Source organism: Diospyros lotus, chromosome 14, assembly GCF_014633365.1.
Source record: "Diospyros lotus cultivar Yz01 chromosome 14, ASM1463336v1, whole genome shotgun sequence".
NCBI lineage: Eukaryota > Viridiplantae > Streptophyta > Magnoliopsida > Ericales > Ebenaceae > Diospyros > Diospyros lotus.
The window spans coordinates 33,843,219-33,870,949 of NC_068351.1; the positions used below are offsets into that span (position 1 = coordinate 33,843,219).

Below are 27,731 nucleotides of genomic sequence, written 5' to 3' on the forward strand. Positions count from 1 at the left end.
TCTATTCCCAGGAAAATTGAAGTCTCGATGGGTCGGCCCATTTGTAATCAAGTCCATCTCAGGATATGGGGCCTTTGAGATAGAAAATCCGGAGTCAGGACAACTTCTTACAGTCAATGGTCATAGGTTGAAACCATACCGGGGTAGTGTTGAGGGTTTGTTATTAAATGCAATTAGAGATGATGATAGTTCTAGTTTAAGCAATCCCCATACATGATATGCAGGATTCTAATTTAAGCAACTACCATAAATTCAATTGCAATTAATACACAAAACAACTAAGTTAATCATCCGGGTTTGGGTATGATAGCGTTTCCAGTTCTAGTAACTCTCATGCGTGACATGAAAGCTCTAAGTTAGGCTTACGCTCCAATCCAAATCTAGTGATTTCTCAATAATCAAAACATACTCATACTGAAATTTAAATTAATGTTACTCACCTTATCTGTTAAAATTTGGGAATCAACGGGTTGGCACTGAAATTGTCTTAACTCAAGTACTATCCAATTTTATATTCTCACTTTAATTACTGCCTTAAATTATTTCCTAGTATCTGTTGTTTAAAAAACCATAAAAAACTTTGTTGCCAATTTGTCCAAATGCGTGTGTACTTGTGTGTGACATTCTTTTTATTTTGCCATAAATAAATCTCTCAGTGGACGACCTGGACTCATTCAGAAAATATAAATTTAAATTTGGACTACAACTGCACTCGTACACTGACGAGTATAAACCTCTCACCTAAATAAAGAAAAAAAAATATAAAATTTTTATTGTGTTTTGTTTTGTATTTTAATTGCAGGGTGGGAGTGCAGCCAAATTTTGGCGCCGTTGCCGGGAGATTGAGGCAAAAAACAAAAAGGAAAAAAAAAAAAACATCTCCTGATAAATTCGGTAACTCTGTTTCTTTTTACTTTATTTTTTTTTTTCTATTGTGTATGATACTTAGGTCTGGTAGAACTGTAGAAATTCAGTCACTCATGTCTCAACACAATGAGAACATACCACTTGCACACAACATGTCTGCACGTGGTAGTGACCACGGTGACCCTGATCCCATTGATCAGGAGATGATCAGACCCCTTAGAGAATATCTTCATCCTCCTAGGCAGACAACCCCCTCTTGTATTATTCTTCCCATCAACCATCATAGGTTTAACTTCAAACCTGGCACAATCCAATTGTTGCCAACTTTTCATGGCATGGATTCTAAAAATCCATATACTCATATGAAAGAATTTGAGGAAGTGTGTAGCACTTGCATGGACCATACAGCAAATGAGGATGTCACAAGATTAAAACTCTTTCCATTCTCACTGAAAGATAAGGCAAAAATATGGTTAAGCACTCTCCCACCTAGATCTATAGGAACTTGGAGAGAAATGCAAACAACTTTCTTAAAAAAATATTTCCCTGCCAACAGAACTGCTACTCTTCAAAGACAAATCATGAACTTTGCTTGTAAACCAAATGAGAATTTTGCTCAAGCGTGGGAAAGGTTCAAAGACCTTCTTCACACTTGTCCGCACCATGCTTTTGAGCAATGGAGAGTGGTCAGTTTCTTTTATGATTCACTCACTCCCCAATTGAAAATGCTAGTTTCTACAATGTGCAATGGAGAATTCTATGAGAAGACTCCAGAAGAAGCTTTCCACTTCTTTGACACATTGGCTGAGAATACAAGGAATTGGGAAGTTGGTCCAACATCTGCTCTTGATTCAAGAGAAAATCCACAACCTAGAGGGAGATACCAACTAAGTGAGAGTGACGATTTAAATGCAAGATTAACTGCTTTAACAAAGAAAGTTGAAAACATGCAACCCAAAAAGGTGCAATCTGTTAATCAAGTGGAAGTAAAGTGTGTTGTGTGTGATGCATCAGATCATTCAACTGAAGAATGTCCTACCTTACCTGCTTTCAAGGAGGTATTGTATGGGCAGACTAATAACAATCATTCACACAACTTTGAAGGGAGACAAAATCAAAATCAGAGTGGAGTCTATTATGGGAATAATCAGAACTACAATTCATACCATCCTAATAATAGAAATCACCCCAATTTTTCTTGGAGAAATGATTCTGGAAATCATTCTCAACCTCCATTCCCTGCACAACAATACACCTTCCAACAAAATCAAGGTTCTTCATCCAATACTTACCAACCTCCTCATAGGAGATCTTTGGAAGATACCTTGCACCAGTTCATCCAAAGTCAAACAGGTATCAACAATCAGGTTGCTCAACTTGTCAAAAATCAAGACCAAACAAACAGAGCCATAGAAGACATTAGGAGCCAGTTGACCAAGATAACACAAACATTGAGTGTGAGAGAACCCGGAAGGTTTCCATCCCAAACTAATCCTAACCCAATTAGACAAACCAACCAAGTAGAAGCTTCAAATAGTGAAACCAACACTCATGAACAAGTGCAAGCAGTGACTGCCCTAAGAAGTGGAAAAATAATTGAGAAACCAACTGATCCTAGGATAAACCAACATGTTGATGAAGAAAAAGAACCAAAAGATCATGAATCCACCGTAGAAAAAAATGAAAAAAATGAGAAAAATAAAAAAAATGAGAAAAATGAAAAAAATGAAAAAAATGAGAAAAATGAAAAACAAAAAGAAGATGAAAAAGAAATTCAATACAGGCCCAAACCACCTTTTCCACAAAGGTTGAATCATTTGAAAAAAGAGCAACAAAATGCAGATATATATGAAGTGTTTAAGCAAGTGAGAATCAACATCCCGCTGTTGGATGCAATCAAACAAACACCTTCATATGCAAAATTTTTGAAAGATCTGTGCACTGTCAAAAGGAAAACAAATGTGCATGAAAAGGCATTTCTGACTGAACAAGTCAGCGCCATTCTCCAATTAAAAACTCCTCCCAAATACAAAGACCCAGGCTGTCCAACCATTACATGCATCATAGGAAGCCAAAAGGTTGATCGAGCACTCTTGGATTTAGGAGCTAGTGTCAATTTGTTGCCATACAGTGTGTATCAACAGTTGGGATTAGGTGAGCTTAAACCCACTAGAGTGACCCTTCAGCTGGCTGATCGATCAGTCAAAGTTCCACGAGAAATTGTGGAGGATGTTCTGGTACAAATCGATAAGTTCTACTTTCCAGTAGACTTCATCGTTTTGGACACCCAGCCGCATCAGGGGCCTCAACCTCCTGTGCCAGTCATCTTAGGTCGACCATTCCTTGCCACATCAAATGCCATCATCAACTGTAGGAATGGTGTGTTAAAGCTATCTTTTGGGAACATGACTGTAGAAATGAATATCTTCAGGGTAGCCAAACATCAAGACACTGAGAGTGAAGTGGAGGAGGTAGACTTGATCCAAACACTGACCAATGACTATTTTGAAGAGTTCATGAGAAGACCCAAAGAAGAAAATCAAGATCTTGAAGAAATAAAAGAAGTGGAAGTCATAGGCAAAGAAAGTGAGAAGCCTACATGGATGCCTAGTTTAGAGCCATTAAGGAACTTGGACAGTAAGCTCATGGCTCCTGATAGCCATCAGTCCACGCCTGAGAGAAAGCCATTGCCCAGTGATTTGAAGTATGTCTTTCTAGAAGAAGGGGAAGCATTCCCAGTGGTGATCTCTTCAAGTTTGACACCTCAGCAAGAGCAACAACTGATAGAAGTTCTAAAAGCACACAGGAAGTCATTAGGATGGACCATTTCAGATTTGCAAGGTATTAGCCCTTTGATCTGTATTCATAAGATATTCTTGGAAGAAGGAGCAAAACCAGTTAGGCAAATGCAAAGGAGATTAAATCCTAACATGAAAGAAGTTGTCAGAAAAGAAGTGCTTAAGCTATTGGATGCTGGAATAATTTACCCAATCTCTGATTCTAAGTGGGTAAGTCCAACACAGGTAGTACCCAAAAAGTCTGGAGTCACTGTTGTAAAAAATGAGAACAATGAACTGATTCCCACACGCATCCAGACAGGATGGCGTATGTGCATTGATTATAGAAAGCTCAATTCTGTGACAAGGAAAGATCATTTTCCTTTGCCTTTCTTGGATCAAGTTCTGGAGAGAATAGCAGGCCAAGCCTACTATTGTTTCTTAGATGGGTACTCAGGGTACAATCAGATAGAAATTGCACTAGAAGATCAAGAGAAGACTACTTTCACATGTCCATTTGGGACATTTGCATACAGGCGCATGCCATTTGGGTTATGCAATGCTCCAGCCACCTTTCAAAGGTGTATGATGAGCATTTTCAGTGAAATGGTTGAGCAGATTGTTGAAGTATTTATGGATGACTTTTCTGTTTATGGAAGTAACTTTGAGGCCTGTTTGGAGAATCTGAAAAGGGTTTTAGCAAGATGTGAGGAAACAAATCTGATACTCAATTGGGAAAAATGTCACTTCATGGTGAAACAGGGCATAGTCTTGGGGCACATCGTTTCATCTAGGAGGATGGAGGTAGACAGGTCAAAAATTGAAACAATTCAAAAACTCCCCATCCCTAGGAATGTGAAAGACATCAGAAGTTTTTTGGGACATGCAGGGTTTTATAGGAGATTCATTGCTTCCTTCAGCACCATAACAAGACCCTTGTGCCATTTGTTGTCTCAGGATGTTCCGTTTGAATGGAGTCCTGCCTGTCAAAATGCTTTTGATAAATTGAAAGATGCACTCATTTCAGCACCTATCATTCAGCCCCCTGATTGGTCCCTCCCGTTTGAACTTATGTGTGATGCTAGTGATTACGCAGTAGGAGCTGTGTTAGGGCAGAGGAAGGATAAGAAACCTCATGTGATATACTACGCTAGCAAAACTCTTAATGAGGCACAAAAGAATTACACCACTACAGAGAAAGAGTTACTAGCAGTTGTCTTTGCCCTGGACAAGTTCCGATCTTACCTCGTAGGGTCACTAGTAATCATTTTTACTGATCACGCTGCTCTGAAGTATTTGTTCACAAAGCAAGATGCAAAACCCCGTCTCCTCCGATGGATCTTACTCTTGCAAGAATTCAACATTGAAATCAGAGACAAGAAGGGAGTAGAAAATGTGGTGGCTGACCATTTGTCAAGGATTCCAAGTCAAGATCTCACACAATTTGATGAACCAATTCATGACAATTTTCCTGATGAGCAACTGTTTGAAGTGAATGTTATCCGTGCATCATCTGTTGTCCCTTGGTATGCCGACATTGCGAACTACCTGGCAACTGGTCTGATCCCAGACCATTGGAGTAAGCAAGATAGGCATAAATTTTTCAGAAAAGTCAGAACCTTCTTTTGGGATGAGCCCTACCTCTTCAAGTATTGTCCTGACCAAATCATCCGTAGATGCATACCCGATCATGAGCAACAAAGTGTCATTAATTTCTGTCATACTCTTGCATGTGGAGGCCATTTTTCTGTCAAGAAAACAGTTGCAAAAATTTTTCAGAGTGGATTTTATTGGCCGACACTGTTCAAGGATGTGTACAAGTTCTGTTCAAATTGTGATCGATGTCAAAGGTTAGGAAGTCTGTCAAGGAGAAACATGATGCCATTACATCCGATCCAAGTGTTAGAAGTTTTTGACTGTTGGGGTATGGATTTTATGGGCCCATTTGTCAATTCATTTGGTCATGAATACATCTTACTTGCTGTTGACTATGTGTCCAAATGGGTAGAAGCAATCCCAGCCAGAACAAATGACCATAGGACTGTTGTGAAATTTTTGAAAGAAAACATATTCAGTCGATTTGGGATGCCACGAGCAATCATCAGTGATGGGGGTTCTCATTTTTGTAATAAAGTTGTGGCAGGATTAATGAAGAAATATGGTGTACTGCATAAGGTTGCAACACCATACCATCCCCAAACCAATGGTCAAGCCGAACTAGCCAATAGGGAGATTAAGCGCATATTGGAAAAGACTGTTGCTGCTAATCGTAAGGATTGGTCCTTAAGACTAGTAGACGCTCTTTGGGCATACAGGACAGCTTACAAAACAATTTTGGGAATGTCTCCCTATAGGCTAGTATACGGTAAATCTTGTCATCTGCCGGTGGAAATTGAGCATAAAGCATATTGGGCAATTCATAAGATCAACAAGAGTCTAACTGAAGCAGGCTTATCTAGAAAGCTCCAATTGAATGAGCTTGAGGAAATTCGGAATGAGGCATTTGAAAATGCACGATTGGCCAAGGTTCGCATGAAAGAGTTACATGATCGGCACATCATTCGAAAAAGCTTTCAGGTAGGGCAACAGGTACTCTTGTATGATTCTCGATTGCATCTATTCCCAGGAAAATTGAAGTCTCGATGGGTCGGCCCATTTGTAATCAAGTCCATCTCAGGATATGGGGCCTTTGAGATAGAAAATCCGGAGTCAGGACAACTTCTTACAGTCAATGGTCATAGGTTGAAACCATACCGGGGTAGTGTTGAGGGTTTGTTATTAAATGCAATTAGAGATGATGATAGTTCTAGTTTAAGCAATCCCCATACATGATATGCAGGATTCTAATTTAAGCAACTACCATAAATTCAATTGCAATTAATACACAAAACAACTAAGTTAATCATCCGGGTTTGGGTATGATAGCGTTTCCAGTTCTAGTAACTCTCATGCGTGACATGAAAGCTCTAAGTTAGGCTTACGCTCCAATCCAAATCTAGTGATTTCTCAATAATCAAAACATACTCATACTGAAATTTAAATTAATGTTACTCACCTTATCTGTTAAAATTTGGGAATCAACGGGTTGGCACTGAAATTGTCTTAACTCAAGTACTATCCAATTTTATATTCTCACTTTAATTACTGCCTTAAATTATTTCCTAGTATCTGTTGTTTAAAAAACCATAAAAAACTTTGTTGCCAATTTGTCCAAATGCGTGTGTACTTGTGTGTGACATTCTTTTTATTTTGCCATAAATAAATCTCTCAGTGGACGACCTGGACTCATTCAGAAAATATAAATTTAAATTTGGACTACAACTGCACTCGTACACTGACGAGTATAAACCTCTCACCTAAATAAAGAAAAAAAAATATAAAATTTTTATTGTGTTTTGTTTTGTATTTTAATTGCAGGGTGGGAGTGCAGCCAAATTTTGGCGCCGTTGCCGGGAGATTGAGGCAAAAAACAAAAAGGAAAAAAAAAAAAAACATCTCCTGATAAATTCGGTAACTCTGTTTCTTTTTACTTTATTTTTTTTTTTCTATTGTGTATGATACTTAGGTCTGGTAGAACTGTAGAAATTCAGTCACTCATGTCTCAACACAATGAGAACATACCACTTGCACACAACATGTCTGCACGTGGTAGTGACCACGGTGACCCTGATCCCATTGATCAGGAGATGATCAGACCCCTTAGAGAATATCTTCATCCTCCTAGGCAGACAACCCCCTCTTGTATTATTCTTCCCATCAACCATCATAGGTTTAACTTCAAACCTGGCACAATCCAATTGTTGCCAACTTTTCATGGCATGGATTCTAAAAATCCATATACTCATATGAAAGAATTTGAGGAAGTGTGTAGCACTTGCATGGACCATACAGCAAATGAGGATGTCACAAGATTAAAACTCTTTCCATTCTCACTGAAAGATAAGGCAAAAATATGGTTAAGCACTCTCCCACCTAGATCTATAGGAACTTGGAGAGAAATGCAAACAACTTTCTTAAAAAAATATTTCCCTGCCAACAGAACTGCTACTCTTCAAAGACAAATCATGAACTTTGCTTGTAAACCAAATGAGAATTTTGCTCAAGCGTGGGAAAGGTTCAAAGACCTTCTTCACACTTGTCCGCACCATGCTTTTGAGCAATGGAGAGTGGTCAGTTTCTTTTATGATTCACTCACTCCCCAATTGAAAATGCTAGTTTCTACAATGTGCAATGGAGAATTCTATGAGAAGACTCCAGAAGAAGCTTTCCACTTCTTTGACACATTGGCTGAGAATACAAGGAATTGGGAAGTTGGTCCAACATCTGCTCTTGATTCAAGAGAAAATCCACAACCTAGAGGGAGATACCAACTAAGTGAGAGTGACGATTTAAATGCAAGATTAACTGCTTTAACAAAGAAAGTTGAAAACATGCAACCCAAAAAGGTGCAATCTGTTAATCAAGTGGAAGTAAAGTGTGTTGTGTGTGATGCATCAGATCATTCAACTGAAGAATGTCCTACCTTACCTGCTTTCAAGGAGGTATTGTATGGGCAGACTAATAACAATCATTCACACAACTTTGAAGGGAGACAAAATCAAAATCAGAGTGGAGTCTATTATGGGAATAATCAGAACTACAATTCATACCATCCTAATAATAGAAATCACCCCAATTTTTCTTGGAGAAATGATTCTGGAAATCATTCTCAACCTCCATTCCCTGCACAACAATACACCTTCCAACAAAATCAAGGTTCTTCATCCAATACTTACCAACCTCCTCATAGGAGATCTTTGGAAGATACCTTGCACCAGTTCATCCAAAGTCAAACAGGTATCAACAATCAGGTTGCTCAACTTGTCAAAAATCAAGACCAAACAAACAGAGCCATAGAAGACATTAGGAGCCAGTTGACCAAGATAACACAAACATTGAGTGTGAGAGAACCCGGAAGGTTTCCATCCCAAACTAATCCTAACCCAATTAGACAAACCAACCAAGTAGAAGCTTCAAATAGTGAAACCAACACTCATGAACAAGTGCAAGCAGTGACTGCCCTAAGAAGTGGAAAAATAATTGAGAAACCAACTGATCCTAGGATAAACCAACATGTTGATGAAGAAAAAGAACCAAAAGATCATGAATCCACCGTAGAAAAAAATGAAAAAAATGAGAAAAATAAAAAAAATGAGAAAAATGAAAAAAATGAAAAAAATGAGAAAAATGAAAAACAAAAAGAAGATGAAAAAGAAATTCAATACAGGCCCAAACCACCTTTTCCACAAAGGTTGAATCATTTGAAAAAAGAGCAACAAAATGCAGATATATATGAAGTGTTTAAGCAAGTGAGAATCAACATCCCGCTGTTGGATGCAATCAAACAAACACCTTCATATGCAAAATTTTTGAAAGATCTGTGCACTGTCAAAAGGAAAACAAATGTGCATGAAAAGGCATTTCTGACTGAACAAGTCAGCGCCATTCTCCAATTAAAAACTCCTCCCAAATACAAAGACCCAGGCTGTCCAACCATTACATGCATCATAGGAAGCCAAAAGGTTGATCGAGCACTCTTGGATTTAGGAGCTAGTGTCAATTTGTTGCCATACAGTGTGTATCAACAGTTGGGATTAGGTGAGCTTAAACCCACTAGAGTGACCCTTCAGCTGGCTGATCGATCAGTCAAAGTTCCACGAGAAATTGTGGAGGATGTTCTGGTACAAATCGATAAGTTCTACTTTCCAGTAGACTTCATCGTTTTGGACACCCAGCCGCATCAGGGGCCTCAACCTCCTGTGCCAGTCATCTTAGGTCGACCATTCCTTGCCACATCAAATGCCATCATCAACTGTAGGAATGGTGTGTTAAAGCTATCTTTTGGGAACATGACTGTAGAAATGAATATCTTCAGGGTAGCCAAACATCAAGACACTGAGAGTGAAGTGGAGGAGGTAGACTTGATCCAAACACTGACCAATGACTATTTTGAAGAGTTCATGAGAAGACCCAAAGAAGAAAATCAAGATCTTGAAGAAATAAAAGAAGTGGAAGTCATAGGCAAAGAAAGTGAGAAGCCTACATGGATGCCTAGTTTAGAGCCATTAAGGAACTTGGACAGTAAGCTCATGGCTCCTGATAGCCATCAGTCCACGCCTGAGAGAAAGCCATTGCCCAGTGATTTGAAGTATGTCTTTCTAGAAGAAGGGGAAGCATTCCCAGTGGTGATCTCTTCAAGTTTGACACCTCAGCAAGAGCAACAACTGATAGAAGTTCTAAAAGCACACAGGAAGTCATTAGGATGGACCATTTCAGATTTGCAAGGTATTAGCCCTTTGATCTGTATTCATAAGATATTCTTGGAAGAAGGAGCAAAACCAGTTAGGCAAATGCAAAGGAGATTAAATCCTAACATGAAAGAAGTTGTCAGAAAAGAAGTGCTTAAGCTATTGGATGCTGGAATAATTTACCCAATCTCTGATTCTAAGTGGGTAAGTCCAACACAGGTAGTACCCAAAAAGTCTGGAGTCACTGTTGTAAAAAATGAGAACAATGAACTGATTCCCACACGCATCCAGACAGGATGGCGTATGTGCATTGATTATAGAAAGCTCAATTCTGTGACAAGGAAAGATCATTTTCCTTTGCCTTTCTTGGATCAAGTTCTGGAGAGAATAGCAGGCCAAGCCTACTATTGTTTCTTAGATGGGTACTCAGGGTACAATCAGATAGAAATTGCACTAGAAGATCAAGAGAAGACTACTTTCACATGTCCATTTGGGACATTTGCATACAGGCGCATGCCATTTGGGTTATGCAATGCTCCAGCCACCTTTCAAAGGTGTATGATGAGCATTTTCAGTGAAATGGTTGAGCAGATTGTTGAAGTATTTATGGATGACTTTTCTGTTTATGGAAGTAACTTTGAGGCCTGTTTGGAGAATCTGAAAAGGGTTTTAGCAAGATGTGAGGAAACAAATCTGATACTCAATTGGGAAAAATGTCACTTCATGGTGAAACAGGGCATAGTCTTGGGGCACATCGTTTCATCTAGGAGGATGGAGGTAGACAGGTCAAAAATTGAAACAATTCAAAAACTCCCCATCCCTAGGAATGTGAAAGACATCAGAAGTTTTTTGGGACATGCAGGGTTTTATAGGAGATTCATTGCTTCCTTCAGCACCATAACAAGACCCTTGTGCCATTTGTTGTCTCAGGATGTTCCGTTTGAATGGAGTCCTGCCTGTCAAAATGCTTTTGATAAATTGAAAGATGCACTCATTTCAGCACCTATCATTCAGCCCCCTGATTGGTCCCTCCCGTTTGAACTTATGTGTGATGCTAGTGATTACGCAGTAGGAGCTGTGTTAGGGCAGAGGAAGGATAAGAAACCTCATGTGATATACTACGCTAGCAAAACTCTTAATGAGGCACAAAAGAATTACACCACTACAGAGAAAGAGTTACTAGCAGTTGTCTTTGCCCTGGACAAGTTCCGATCTTACCTCGTAGGGTCACTAGTAATCATTTTTACTGATCACGCTGCTCTGAAGTATTTGTTCACAAAGCAAGATGCAAAACCCCGTCTCCTCCGATGGATCTTACTCTTGCAAGAATTCAACATTGAAATCAGAGACAAGAAGGGAGTAGAAAATGTGGTGGCTGACCATTTGTTAAGGATTCCAAGTCAAGATCTCACACAATTTGATGAACCAATTCATGACAATTTTCCTGATGAGCAACTGTTTGAAGTGAATGTTATCCGTGCATCATCTGTTGTCCCTTGGTATGCCGACATTGCGAACTACCTGGCAACTGGTCTGATCCCAGACCATTGGAGTAAGCAAGATAGGCATAAATTTTTCAGAAAAGTCAGAACCTTCTTTTGGGATGAGCCCTACCTCTTCAAGTATTGTCCTGACCAAATCATCCGTAGATGCATACCCGATCATGAGCAACAAAGTGTCATTAATTTCTGTCATACTCTTGCATGTGGAGGCCATTTTTCTGTCAAGAAAACAGTTGCAAAAATTTTTCAGAGTGGATTTTATTGGCCGACACTGTTCAAGGATGTGTACAAGTTCTGTTCAAATTGTGATCGATGTCAAAGGTTAGGAAGTCTGTCAAGGAGAAACATGATGCCATTACATCCGATCCAAGTGTTAGAAGTTTTTGACTGTTGGGGTATGGATTTTATGGGCCCATTTGTCAATTCATTTGGTCATGAATACATCTTACTTGCTGTTGACTATGTGTCCAAATGGGTAGAAGCAATCCCAGCCAGAACAAATGACCATAGGACTGTTGTGAAATTTTTGAAAGAAAACATATTCAGTCGATTTGGGATGCCACGAGCAATCATCAGTGATGGGGGTTCTCATTTTTGTAATAAAGTTGTGGCAGGATTAATGAAGAAATATGGTGTACTGCATAAGGTTGCAACACCATACCATCCCCAAACCAATGGTCAAGCCGAACTAGCCAATAGGGAGATTAAGCGCATATTGGAAAAGACTGTTGCTGCTAATCGTAAGGATTGGTCCTTAAGACTAGTAGACGCTCTTTGGGCATACAGGACAGCTTACAAAACAATTTTGGGAATGTCTCCCTATAGGCTAGTATACGGTAAATCTTGTCATCTGCCGGTGGAAATTGAGCATAAAGCATATTGGGCAATTCATAAGATCAACAAGAGTCTAACTGAAGCAGGCTTATCTAGAAAGCTCCAATTGAATGAGCTTGAGGAAATTCGGAATGAGGCATTTGAAAATGCACGATTGGCCAAGGTTCGCATGAAAGAGTTACATGATCGGCACATCATTCGAAAAAGCTTTCAGGTAGGGCAACAGGTACTCTTGTATGATTCTCGATTGCATCTATTCCCAGGAAAATTGAAGTCTCGATGGGTCGGCCCATTTGTAATCAAGTCCATCTCAGGATATGGGGCCTTTGAGATAGAAAATCCGGAGTCAGGACAACTTCTTACAGTCAATGGTCATAGGTTGAAACCATACCGGGGTAGTGTTGAGGGTTTGTTATTAAATGCAATTAGAGATGATGATAGTTCTAGTTTAAGCAATCCCCATACATGATATGCAGGATTCTAATTTAAGCAACTACCATAAATTCAATTGCAATTAATACACAAAACAACTAAGTTAATCATCCGGGTTTGGGTATGATAGCGTTTCCAGTTCTAGTAACTCTCATGCGTGACATGAAAGCTCTAAGTTAGGCTTACGCTCCAATCCAAATCTAGTGATTTCTCAATAATCAAAACATACTCATACTGAAATTTAAATTAATGTTACTCACCTTATCTGTTAAAATTTGGGAATCAACGGGTTGGCACTGAAATTGTCTTAACTCAAGTACTATCCAATTTTATATTCTCACTTTAATTACTGCCTTAAATTATTTCCTAGTATCTGTTGTTTAAAAAACCATAAAAAACTTTGTTGCCAATTTGTCCAAATGCGTGTGTACTTGTGTGTGACATTCTTTTTATTTTGCCATAAATAAATCTCTCAGTGGACGACCTGGACTCATTCAGAAAATATAAATTTAAATTTGGACTACAACTGCACTCGTACACTGACGAGTATAAACCTCTCACCTAAATAAAGAAAAAAAAAATATAAAATTTTTATTGTGTTTTGTTTTGTGTTTTAATTGCAGGGTGGGAGTGCAGCCAAATTTTGGCGCCGTTGCCGGGAGATTGAGGCAAAAAACAAAAAGGAAAAAAAAAAAAACATCTCCTGATAAATTCGGTAACTCTGTTTCTTTTTACTTTATTTTTTTTTTTCTATTGTGTATGATACTTAGGTCTGGTAGAACTGTAGAAATTCAGTCACTCATGTCTCAACACAATGAGAACATACCACTTGCACACAACATGTCTGCACGTGGTAGTGACCACGGTGACCCTGATCCCATTGATCAGGAGATGATCAGACCCCTTAGAGAATATCTTCATCCTCCTAGGCAGACAACCCCCTCTTGTATTATTCTTCCCATCAACCATCATAGGTTTAACTTCAAACCTGGCACAATCCAATTGTTGCCAACTTTTCATGGCATGGATTCTAAAAATCCATATACTCATATGAAAGAATTTGAGGAAGTGTGTAGCACTTGCATGGACCATACAGCAAATGAGGATGTCACAAGATTAAAACTCTTTCCATTCTCACTGAAAGATAAGGCAAAAATATGGTTAAGCACTCTCCCACCTAGATCTATAGGAACTTGGAGAGAAATGCAAACAACTTTCTTAAAAAAATATTTCCCTGCCAACAGAACTGCTACTCTTCAAAGACAAATCATGAACTTTGCTTGTAAACCAAATGAGAATTTTGCTCAAGCGTGGGAAAGGTTCAAAGACCTTCTTCACACTTGTCCGCACCATGCTTTTGAGCAATGGAGAGTGGTCAGTTTCTTTTATGATTCACTCACTCCCCAATTGAAAATGCTAGTTTCTACAATGTGCAATGGAGAATTCTATGAGAAGACTCCAGAAGAAGCTTTCCACTTCTTTGACACATTGGCTGAGAATACAAGGAATTGGGAAGTTGGTCCAACATCTGCTCTTGATTCAAGAGAAAATCCACAACCTAGAGGGAGATACCAACTAAGTGAGAGTGACGATTTAAATGCAAGATTAACTGCTTTAACAAAGAAAGTTGAAAACATGCAACCCAAAAAGGTGCAATCTGTTAATCAAGTGGAAGTAAAGTGTGTTGTGTGTGATGCATCAGATCATTCAACTGAAGAATGTCCTACCTTACCTGCTTTCAAGGAGGTATTGTATGGGCAGACTAATAACAATCATTCACACAACTTTGAAGGGAGACAAAATCAAAATCAGAGTGGAGTCTATTATGGGAATAATCAGAACTACAATTCATACCATCCTAATAATAGAAATCACCCCAATTTTTCTTGGAGAAATGATTCTGGAAATCATTCTCAACCTCCATTCCCTGCACAACAATACACCTTCCAACAAAATCAAGGTTCTTCATCCAATACTTACCAACCTCCTCATAGGAGATCTTTGGAAGATACCTTGCACCAGTTCATCCAAAGTCAAACAGGTATCAACAATCAGGTTGCTCAACTTGTCAAAAATCAAGACCAAACAAACAGAGCCATAGAAGACATTAGGAGCCAGTTGACCAAGATAACACAAACATTGAGTGTGAGAGAACCCGGAAGGTTTCCATCCCAAACTAATCCTAACCCAATTAGACAAACCAACCAAGTAGAAGCTTCAAATAGTGAAACCAACACTCATGAACAAGTGCAAGCAGTGACTGCCCTAAGAAGTGGAAAAATAATTGAGAAACCAACTGATCCTAGGATAAACCAACATGTTGATGAAGAAAAAGAACCAAAAGATCATGAATCCACCGTAGAAAAAAATGAAAAAAATGAGAAAAATAAAAAAAATGAGAAAAATGAAAAAAATGAAAAAAATGAGAAAAATGAAAAACAAAAAGAAGATGAAAAAGAAATTCAATACAGGCCCAAACCACCTTTTCCACAAAGGTTGAATCATTTGAAAAAAGAGCAACAAAATGCAGATATATATGAAGTGTTTAAGCAAGTGAGAATCAACATCCCGCTGTTGGATGCAATCAAACAAACACCTTCATATGCAAAATTTTTGAAAGATCTGTGCACTGTCAAAAGGAAAACAAATGTGCATGAAAAGGCATTTCTGACTGAACAAGTCAGCGCCATTCTCCAATTAAAAACTCCTCCCAAATACAAAGACCCAGGCTGTCCAACCATTACATGCATCATAGGAAGCCAAAAGGTTGATCGAGCACTCTTGGATTTAGGAGCTAGTGTCAATTTGTTGCCATACAGTGTGTATCAACAGTTGGGATTAGGTGAGCTTAAACCCACTAGAGTGACCCTTCAGCTGGCTGATCGATCAGTCAAAGTTCCACGAGAAATTGTGGAGGATGTTCTGGTACAAATCGATAAGTTCTACTTTCCAGTAGACTTCATCGTTTTGGACACCCAGCCGCATCAGGGGCCTCAACCTCCTGTGCCAGTCATCTTAGGTCGACCATTCCTTGCCACATCAAATGCCATCATCAACTGTAGGAATGGTGTGTTAAAGCTATCTTTTGGGAACATGACTGTAGAAATGAATATCTTCAGGGTAGCCAAACATCAAGACACTGAGAGTGAAGTGGAGGAGGTAGACTTGATCCAAACACTGACCAATGACTATTTTGAAGAGTTCATGAGAAGACCCAAAGAAGAAAATCAAGATCTTGAAGAAATAAAAGAAGTGGAAGTCATAGGCAAAGAAAGTGAGAAGCCTACATGGATGCCTAGTTTAGAGCCATTAAGGAACTTGGACAGTAAGCTCATGGCTCCTGATAGCCATCAGTCCACGCCTGAGAGAAAGCCATTGCCCAGTGATTTGAAGTATGTCTTTCTAGAAGAAGGGGAAGCATTCCCAGTGGTGATCTCTTCAAGTTTGACACCTCAGCAAGAGCAACAACTGATAGAAGTTCTAAAAGCACACAGGAAGTCATTAGGATGGACCATTTCAGATTTGCAAGGTATTAGCCCTTTGATCTGTATTCATAAGATATTCTTGGAAGAAGGAGCAAAACCAGTTAGGCAAATGCAAAGGAGATTAAATCCTAACATGAAAGAAGTTGTCAGAAAAGAAGTGCTTAAGCTATTGGATGCTGGAATAATTTACCCAATCTCTGATTCTAAGTGGGTAAGTCCAACACAGGTAGTACCCAAAAAGTCTGGAGTCACTGTTGTAAAAAATGAGAACAATGAACTGATTCCCACACGCATCCAGACAGGATGGCGTATGTGCATTGATTATAGAAAGCTCAATTCTGTGACAAGGAAAGATCATTTTCCTTTGCCTTTCTTGGATCAAGTTCTGGAGAGAATAGCAGGCCAAGCCTACTATTGTTTCTTAGATGGGTACTCAGGGTACAATCAGATAGAAATTGCACTAGAAGATCAAGAGAAGACTACTTTCACATGTCCATTTGGGACATTTGCATACAGGCGCATGCCATTTGGGTTATGCAATGCTCCAGCCACCTTTCAAAGGTGTATGATGAGCATTTTCAGTGAAATGGTTGAGCAGATTGTTGAAGTATTTATGGATGACTTTTCTGTTTATGGAAGTAACTTTGAGGCCTGTTTGGAGAATCTGAAAAGGGTTTTAGCAAGATGTGAGGAAACAAATCTGATACTCAATTGGGAAAAATGTCACTTCATGGTGAAACAGGGCATAGTCTTGGGGCACATCGTTTCATCTAGGAGGATGGAGGTAGACAGGTCAAAAATTGAAACAATTCAAAAACTCCCCATCCCTAGGAATGTGAAAGACATCAGAAGTTTTTTGGGACATGCAGGGTTTTATAGGAGATTCATTGCTTCCTTCAGCACCATAACAAGACCCTTGTGCCATTTGTTGTCTCAGGATGTTCCGTTTGAATGGAGTCCTGCCTGTCAAAATGCTTTTGATAAATTGAAAGATGCACTCATTTCAGCACCTATCATTCAGCCCCCTGATTGGTCCCTCCCGTTTGAACTTATGTGTGATGCTAGTGATTACGCAGTAGGAGCTGTGTTAGGGCAGAGGAAGGATAAGAAACCTCATGTGATATACTACGCTAGCAAAACTCTTAATGAGGCACAAAAGAATTACACCACTACAGAGAAAGAGTTACTAGCAGTTGTCTTTGCCCTGGACAAGTTCCGATCTTACCTCGTAGGGTCACTAGTAATCATTTTTACTGATCACGCTGCTCTGAAGTATTTGTTCACAAAGCAAGATGCAAAACCCCGTCTCCTCCGATGGATCTTACTCTTGCAAGAATTCAACATTGAAATCAGAGACAAGAAGGGAGTAGAAAATGTGGTGGCTGACCATTTGTCAAGGATTCCAAGTCAAGATCTCACACAATTTGATGAACCAATTCATGACAATTTTCCTGATGAGCAACTGTTTGAAGTGAATGTTATCCGTGCATCATCTGTTGTCCCTTGGTATGCCGACATTGCGAACTACCTGGCAACTGGTCTGATCCCAGACCATTGGAGTAAGCAAGATAGGCATAAATTTTTCAGAAAAGTCAGAACCTTCTTTTGGGATGAGCCCTACCTCTTCAAGTATTGTCCTGACCAAATCATCCGTAGATGCATACCCGATCATGAGCAACAAAGTGTCATTAATTTCTGTCATACTCTTGCATGTGGAGGCCATTTTTCTGTCAAGAAAACAGTTGCAAAAATTTTTCAGAGTGGATTTTATTGGCCGACACTGTTCAAGGATGTGTACAAGTTCTGTTCAAATTGTGATCGATGTCAAAGGTTAGGAAGTCTGTCAAGGAGAAACATGATGCCATTACATCCGATCCAAGTGTTAGAAGTTTTTGACTGTTGGGGTATGGATTTTATGGGCCCATTTGTCAATTCATTTGGTCATGAATACATCTTACTTGCTGTTGACTATGTGTCCAAATGGGTAGAAGCAATCCCAGCCAGAACAAATGACCATAGGACTGTTGTGAAATTTTTGAAAGAAAACATATTCAGTCGATTTGGGATGCCACGAGCAATCATCAGTGATGGGGGTTCTCATTTTTGTAATAAAGTTGTGGCAGGATTAATGAAGAAATATGGTGTACTGCATAAGGTTGCAACACCATACCATCCCCAAACCAATGGTCAAGCCGAACTAGCCAATAGGGAGATTAAGCGCATATTGGAAAAGACTGTTGCTGCTAATCGTAAGGATTGGTCCTTAAGACTAGTAGACGCTCTTTGGGCATACAGGACAGCTTACAAAACAATTTTGGGAATGTCTCCCTATAGGCTAGTATACGGTAAATCTTGTCATCTGCCGGTGGAAATTGAGCATAAAGCATATTGGGCAATTCATAAGATCAACAAGAGTCTAACTGAAGCAGGCTTATCTAGAAAGCTCCAATTGAATGAGCTTGAGGAAATTCGGAATGAGGCATTTGAAAATGCACGATTGGCCAAGGTTCGCATGAAAGAGTTACATGATCGGCACATCATTCGAAAAAGCTTTCAGGTAGGGCAACAGGTACTCTTGTATGATTCTCGATTGCATCTATTCCCAGGAAAATTGAAGTCTCGATGGGTCGGCCCATTTGTAATCAAGTCCATCTCAGGATATGGGGCCTTTGAGATAGAAAATCCGGAGTCAGGACAACTTCTTACAGTCAATGGTCATAGGTTGAAACCATACCGGGGTAGTGTTGAGAAGAATGAAGGCATTGTGGATTTGGATGATCCATCATCATCTGATGAGTAGGGAAAGTTTCTTATCGTCTGGGAATCTGACGTTAAAAGACCACCTTTCCATTTAGGTTAAATGGATGTCTCTAGATTTAAAAAAAAATAAAAAAAAAAAAAAAAACAAAAAAACAACAAAAAAAACAAAAAAACAAAAAAAAACAAAAAAAAAAACAAAAAAAAAAAATTAAAAAATAATAATATTAAAAAAAAAAAAGTATATAAATATATATATATAAATTGTTTCTTTCTACATTATTCAAATAACGTTTCTCTGTGTGCAGTCTAAATAAAATTTTTCCATACGAGTTCATGCATTAAAGACCGTCAGGTATGCCTATCTTCTATCATTTTATTGCCAATTGAGGACAATGTGCAATTTAAGTTGGGGGGTAAGGTGTACTTAAAGAATTGATTTTGGTTGACTTGATAATATTGTCTTGTGTGGTGTATATGATTTTATTGGGCCCCTAAAAAAAAAAAAAAAAAATTTAAGAAAAAAAAAAAAAAAATTTGAATTGAGAGAGAGACAGAATTGACGTTGGTGGTAGCCATTTTCTTTTCGGGCAGTGCAATCACACTACCCTATAAAGAAAGAGGCACACTGCCAAATGTTGAAAAATGAGGCACCAAGCGTTGAAAAAGAGACGCCAAGTCTGACGGTGCAATTATGGCATGCCTCGAGTCGAGTGTAGAATAGTGATACCCATTGCTCTATAAGAGACTCCATATCTGTATAAGGCAAGCCACCCTTCTTGAGCTCAGTCTTCTCTCCTTTATGTTATTCTCCGATCAGGTACTCTCATCCCTTTTGTAAAGTTTATAGTTCTTTACTTTCTTCTTATAGTTGTCTTTTAAAAAAAAAAAAAAAAAAAAAAATGGATCTTTATCTATCAAAAATTCACAAGTACTATCCATCTCTCCCACAGAATGATCTGAAAAAAATTTATGCTGCTAGGTGTGAAAGACTTAGGCTGTTGATGCGTAATAACATCCCTGAAGATATTCGTTGGCTGATCGAAGCAAAAGTTCGATTAGCTGGTGAAACTTCACCTAGTTTTAAGCATTTTCCAGGCTTAGGGAAGAGTAGTTTTGCAAAGAAAAGAAGAGCGAAAAGAGTGAATGGTTGTTACAAATGTGCTCGATGGACCTGTAACACACGATGCAAATCTGTGGGGTTTACGTCCATAAATCGAGAAGATAAAATTAGTTTCATAAAGGATGGACTGAGTAAGGAGTCTTTGGATGATATCCGATTGACTCTTGAGACGCATCCATGTGGAATAGTGCAAAGAGAACTTCTTGCTTTATGGACCCAGTTTAGAAGTGACCACCAACGCTATAGTCTTGGGAATCTGACTAAAAACGACCCTGTTTGCCAATCTATAAGAAAATTGGATGGGAAGCTTATCCCCGCTTCATAGAAAGTGTTTAAGCCGTTTCTGGACGTAAAACCAGAGGAAGATGTGAGCCACAATCACAACTACTTATACATACGCATGATTTTTCTTTGTACTTATTTCTTGTTGAATTGTTGTATAGCTACTTTTGATTGCCAAACTTCTTTTCAGGACATACAAAAGGAACAAACATGGAAGGCCAATTAGTTCGTCGAATTAAAACCATATGTGTACTTTGTGGCTCTCAACTTGGGAGCGGTATTTGTTACGCACTTGCAGCGAACGAACTTGGTAAAAAATTAGGAGAGAAAAAAATTAATTTGGTATATGGAGGGGGAAGTCGTGGATTGAATGGTTATGTTTCACAAGCTGTACATCTTGGAAATTCATCTGTGGTAGGTGTAATGCCAATCCCTTTGGCTGAACCACATATTTCCGGGATTACACGCGGTCAACTTATAGAAACGACTTCTATGTCTGAACGCATGGCTTGCAAGATTTATCAGTTAGATGCCTTTATTGCTTTACCAGGAGGATTTGGAACACTTGAAGAAATATTTTGCATAATCTCCTGGGCTAAGAGTAATCTCCATACCAAACCCATTGGACTTTTAAATGTTAACCATTTTTTCGATGGGTTGCTCTCTTTTCTTGATCAGGCTGTGGACAAAGAGTTCATTTCTCTTTCAGCAAGAAAGATTCTCATTTCTGCATCTACCATTGATGAACTGCTAGAGAAATTACACGCTTATGTTCCACAGTATGATCCTCATGAGCCTCGAATAGACTGGTCTAAAGCAATTAGTAACAAGCGCCAAAGGGGTCCGATTAATTTAGAATTATCACTGTGAGAAATGCTCTTTATTAAGATGGCTGAGTAAGGAGTACTTTTTGTACTCTTGAGACGCATCGAGTTATTGAACAACTTGCAGGATTTTTCTTGGTTGTGTTCTTAAAAAAAAAAAAAAAAAAAAAAAAACTGTGGAATGTTGTTAGCAAAGTCTTCGATAAGATGGCTGAGTAAGGAGTACTTTTTGTACTCTTGAGACGCATTGTGCTTATCTTATGACTTACATGAAATTTTTATTTTGGTGTGAAAATATAAATATATATCTATATGGTATACTCATTTGTTGTTTAAGTTTTAACAGTTCACAGCAAATCTATGGACTTGTGGAGTTACAGGTATTCCTAACAACCCTAATTTATTACTGCAATTCAAGTTGGGGGGTGTAAGGTTTAGTTATGAATCATTTGGTTCATATTTAACTGTGAGTTTGTTATTACTAGTTTGTAGTCTTGTGGGAATTTATTATCTTTATCTGCTCTTAAAAAAAAAAAAAAAAAATTATGTTTTAAATAACGCTATTCCTAAAGCTTTGAAGTTATACACTGATAGCTAGTTAAGTTTGCAATACGAAACATGAATGTATTGATTTCTTATTTGAAAACGTATATGCATGAAAATAAGTAATTTGCATTCATCAGGGATTCAAAATTTAGAAATTGGTTATCGGTCATAAAGTCAAAGGTAACAGTAATTAGCTGATTAGTACACTGTATGATCTCTCAAAAGTGGAGACTATTACCCAAGTGAGTGTTTGAACCTAATAACCGTTAATTCTGAGTGAAATAACACTTACTCTAAATATGCTTTATTGTTATCTTATCTTTTCAATGGCTTCAAAACATCAATTCGCTTTGAATGTCTAGTATGATAGTGGATGAATTTGACTGGTTTCAAATTCCGAATTAGATGACTGAGAAGCATGATAAGGGGATCAATTTCTTTCATTTTGAGCCTATTAAACTTTTTTTTCTTTCTTCAAATTAACATCCCTTGTTAGCCCATTTGAACCATTGGTAGTATAACTTCTTTCATTACTCTTATTCAACCCATAACCATATGAATTTTGTTCAAATTGGTGTGATTTTGGGAATTAGTCTGTCTAGCTATTTTCATATTTAAAAAAAAAAGAAAAAGAAAAAGAAAAAGAAGAAAAAAAAAAAAAAAAGAGTGAAAAAAAAAAGAAAAAAAGAAAAAAAAATATATCTAAGCTATTCAGTACATTGTTTCAAAATAAATGCTAAAAAAAAAAAAAAAAAAAAAATCCCCACACACCATTTGCACACTCTACCTTTTCTTTGACAACTCGTGTTAACCTCATAGCCCCATTACAACCCAGTCTGGTCCCTTTTGATGCTATAAATCATGTGATCTCAGAATTCGAGTTTGGAGTAGGGAATCATGTTTAAATTCAGAAGTTATTCATCTAGAGCATTATTCCAATCATGAAGCTATGTCAATTTCCTTGTTCTTTCATGAAAATACGTTCCTTGTATTTGGGATGACACCGAGTTTTGAACTTGTTCTACATTTACTCTTATAATGGTGCACCCCCTTGTGTGTACACCTGAGGAATCCTTTTTATTGGAGGGAAAATCCATAGTAAGTTTTGAAGTCAAAACTTTGAGGGAGTAAATCCGTGTGTTGGTTATCCTAATTACTATTCCTGAGATTGTATGACCTTTAACCAAAAACCTGATTTAGAATGCTAAATTATTTAATCAATTTTATGCATTTCGGTTTCGAATTTGAAATTTTTACATTCATACAGTTATTAAAGCTTGGCATGTGTATAGTCTGATTGCTAAGGGACTAGCAATGTTTAAGTTGGGGGGTATGATTAGTAGTTAATTTTGTAAAAATTTTGTTATAATTATATCCTTCTTTTGATCTTAAATATGGTTTAAATTAGATATTAATATATATTTTATGGTTATATGCAAGTTTAAATTGAAAGATGAATGAAATGAAGTTCTAAAGTAAATAATAATAATATATAAAATTATATATAATACATATACATTATTATATACATGCATATAATATATATATATATATAAAATATAATCTAATATATATGTGCCATGTATAATACATATATATAATATGTAATTTATTAATAACATTAAATTATTTTTTTTTGTTTTAGGCATGAAGAATTCAAGCCCATGAAGATTTAAAGCCCATGAAGATTTAAAGTCCATGAAGAATTCAAATCCATGAAGAAATCAAACCCATGAAGAATTCAAGCCCATGAAGAATTAAGGCCCAATTTGAGCAACCCATGGAAGATATTATGTGGAGAAGGCCCAAGGATTATTTTTAATCCTAATGAAGATTAAAAAAATAATTTATAGAAATCTATTTTTATTTTTTATGTGAGAGCTTTATTAGGTGTGTTTTTTAGCTAAAATCCATTTAACTATTAGGTGGATGTTATAGCTAAAATCCATTTAACTTTATGAGTGTTTTATTAGGTATGTATTTTAGCTAAAATCCATTTAATATTAGGTGGATGTTATAGCTAAAATCCATTTAACTTTAAATGTGTGAGTGCCCATTAGATATAATTATGTCTAATTGAATAATTGAAATTGTGTGGTTTGTATTGCATCTTGTGGCCTATAAATAGCTCAGTTGATTGCATTTGTAAGTGTGATTATTATTCTTGAATCAAAGTTTAGTTGTTTCCTTATAATTCTCTCTTTGAGAATTGTTCTTGTTCTTTCCCCTTTTCTTTAGTATTCTCTCTTGTAATCTTACTTCCTTCCTTTCTTCTTTTTAATTCTTATGTCATTTATTATTACTTTATTATTCACCGCCTAAATGGCCGGTTAGTTTATGTCTTTAAATTTCTGCAATTTTAATTCTTGTCTTTTAATTATTCACCGCCTAAATGGCCGGTTAGTTTATGCTCTTTAATTTCTGCAATTTTAATTTTTGTCATTTAAATTATTCACCGCCTAAATGGCCGGTTAGTTTTTGCTATTTTAATTCTTGTCATTTAAATTCTGTTATTTAAATTATGTCATTTAAATTCCTGTCAATTAATTAATGGAAATGAGTAGCTAAATCTAATCTTGGGTTAAGGCAAGGACAGTGTCCAACGCCAATGATTCCCAAAGAAAGCTACGCTTTAAATGAGTAACATTAATTTAAATTTCAGTATGAGTATGTTTTGATTATTGAGAAATCACTAGGTTTGGATTGGAGCGTAAGCCTAACTTAGAGCTTTCATGTCACGCATGAGAGTTACTAGAACTGGAAACGCTATCATACCCAAACCCGGATGATTAACTTAGTTGTTTTGTGTATTAATTGCAATTGAATTTATGGTAGTTGCTTAAATTAGAATCCTGCATATCATGTATGGGGATTGCTTAAACTAGAACTATCATCATCTCTAATTGCATTTAATAACAAACCCTCATATCTGAAATTAAATTAATGTTACTAACCTTATCTGTTAAAATTTGGGAATCAACGGGTTGGCACTGAAATTGTCTTAACTCAAGTACTATCCAATTTTATATTCTCACTTTAATTACTGCCTTAAATTATTTCCTAGTATCTGTTGTTTAAAAAACCATAAAAAACTTTGTTGCCAATTTGTCCAAATGCGTGTGTACTTGTGTGTGACATTCTTTTTATTTTGTCATAAATAAATCTCTCAGTGGACGACCTGGACTCATTCAGAAAATATAAATTTAAATTTGGACTACAACTGCACTCGTACACTGACGAGTATAAACCTCTCACCTAAATAAAGAAAAAAAAAATATAAAATTTTTATTGTGTTTTGTTTTGTGTTTTAATTGCAGGGTGGGAGTGCAGCCACCAACGCAGCCATGCGTTCCAGCTGGTTGCGTGAAGCTCTAGCCATGGCAGCTCGAGTATGAGGCAGACCAGCGCGCAAAGGAGCTTCTAGCAGCGATCTGAGCAGCAGCGCGATGGCATGAGGAAGCCATCGGTTGAGGCCGAAGCGACGGCCAGCGAGGCCGAATGCGGCCAAAGCTGGCCGCACAGTTGTAGGCGGCCATGGCCGCGAGCTTCGCAACTGGACGCGAGGCAGGGGAGCTGCCGCGATGGTAGCTCACAACGGCGGGCGATGGTGCGGCCGGTGCAGTGGTTGGGTGAGGCGGAAGCGGCTGGCAAGGGAGGCGGCAGCGCACGGGCGACGATCGCACGAAGAAGAAGATGCAGTCCGTGCGCTGGAAAAGAAATAGAGGAAGAAGAGAAGGAGAAGAAGAAGAAGAGAAGAGAAAGAAGAAGAAGAAGAAGAAAAGAAGAAAGAAGAGAGAGAGGAAGAAGAAGCTGGTTCGTGGAAGCAGGGAAGAAGAAGATGAACAGTAGAAGAGGAAAAAAAAAGAAGAAAAGAAAACAAAAAGAAAGGAAAACAATAAAAGGAAAAATGGGAAGAAAATGAAAAAAAAATTATCGAAAAGTCTTCGAAAAAATCCTGAAAAATAGGATTTAGATATTTGCTAATATTCTAAAAATTTTGGGCGAGAAAATAGTTCAGGCACGCATTTCGAGAATATGGCACGCATACTGGGGAAGCCGGAGAGACTAAGTCAAGGTAAGTAAAATTTCTTAGAAAATTTCAGAAATTCAAGAATATTATTTTATGAATTGTCGTAGAAGAATATTTGAGAAAATATTTTAGAAATATTTAGTTTGGATTTATTGAGGAAAATTATGAAGAAATAGAAAAAAAATGTCAAAAATTATGGAAAAATAGGTTTTAATGTTTATTTAAATAATTATGGTGATTAGGATGCTTTGAGGAATAATTTGAAGTGACTTGTCAAATTTTGAGGTTGGCACGCAAATCAAGGCGATGCACGAGGCAAGACACGAATATCGAGGTAGCCCGATAAGCTTGAGAAGGTAAGTGGTACTTCGCAATTTAAGTTAGTTTATGAAAAATGCTTGGTTTGTAAGTGATTTATGTTCATCGAAAATGTTTTCATCATATTGACATGCTCTGATATGTATCCATCACGTAGATTGCATACATGACTATGAAATACATAAATACACGTTGATATCATCGATCACGCGCATTTGTGGCCATAGGGAGTACGAACTAGCACCGCTGCTTTACCAAGGGTTCACCCATACACCTCGGCCTCGAAAGAGGTGGCCGCAAAAATGGTAGGTAGCATGAGGGGTGTAGTTGACACCTACGATAAAAGACATTGCATACATACATGACATAACATTATGTACCCTTACTTAGATGATTCATCATCTAATTTGGGCTTTGTCCCTGGAATATTTGAATATTCCAGGTGGAGATTGTAGCAGATACAAGGATAAATGAGGCATGAAATGGCACTTAATAAAGTGCATGAAGAGTGAAATGTATGTTATGTAGCCCATGTATTTAAGTTCTGCTACTTTGAATTCTGAATGTTTTGAGAAATGTTGATGTATATCCTTGTAGTTAATGAAGATGTAAGAATAGATTTATAATCATTGTTAAGATACCAGGTTTCGATCTTGCTTTTGCATTTGATGTGTATAATGATTCTCTTTCGAGATAAATGATTGGGCGTTCTGGGACCGATTCGAGGTATGATGTGGTTTAGTTTTAGTATTTGAAAGAAAAAAATTATTGTCCCAAGTCTTAACGCACCCGGGAAAGTGGGGCGTTACACACTCTCTCTCTCTCTTTTTCTTTATATGACAAAATATCTAATGAAATTTACAATATTATGAAAAGTAAACGTTTACACTAATGAACTGAGTTTTTTTGGTATGTTTATGATTAGACAATAGATAGAAAAATGAACTTGTGTTCTTTTCTTGTCTGGCGCTCTTTGTGACCGGGGGAGGGCTGATTTTTCTTGGAAGCCTTTGTGGAGCTCTTCTTTGTTTGGTTTTCTTATTTGGATTTTATTGTAGCCATTGATCATTTCATGTATTTTATTGCCTATTGCGAATTTGGTGTTTTGCGTATTTTATTTATTGGGTGCAGTGGCTTACACCTTTTTCAGTTTTAAATAATCTGTGTCTGTTGAAGGTAGAATTGCCTAAATATAAGGCGAGGACATGCATAGGATGCAAGTTGCTTTTCTAGTGATTTGGCATATATGCCTGATAGGTATAATAGAGCTTTTGAGGGCTTAAAAGTATTATATTTATTGGTCGTAGGAATTATGTGGTTTGCTTTTGAAAAAGCGTTTACATTAATAAACTCTTGTATTATTAACAAAATATTCAATGAAACTTAATATCATGAAAAAGTAACTCTTTACATTAATAAACTCTTGTATTACTAAAAATTCACTATGTCCATGCACTAAGTGAATTGCATAATTGACTTGAGAGGTCTAGCTCTTTAATTACTTATCTTTGATTTGTTTGGTATGATTTCTCGAGAAAATATATAACTTCTGAGATATTTCTGTCTGGACTCATAATTCTTATTGAACATAAATGGTGGTCTTGTATCTTTAGAAGTTGGCAGAGAAGAGAACAGCGAATTCTCTCTTTCGACACCTAGTTGCCTGA

General features: G+C 37.5%; 1 protein-coding gene across 1 annotated transcript in view; it reads left to right on the forward strand.

Annotated features, from left to right (window-relative positions):
• LOC127789890 (uncharacterized) overlaps nt 1-23,339 on the forward strand; it is a 29,832-nt gene extending 6,493 nt beyond the window's left edge. Inside the window, exons 2-4 of the mRNA XM_052318961.1 lie at nt 803-6,222; nt 10,347-11,057; nt 16,610-23,339. Coding sequence (XP_052174921.1) covers nt 803-6,222; nt 10,347-11,057; nt 16,610-18,984 — 8,506 coding nt within the window. The 3' untranslated portion in view covers nt 18,985-23,339. The remainder of the gene's footprint in view (nt 1-802; nt 6,223-10,346; nt 11,058-16,609) is intronic.
• Nucleotides 23,340-27,731: the final 4,392 nt, after the last annotated feature.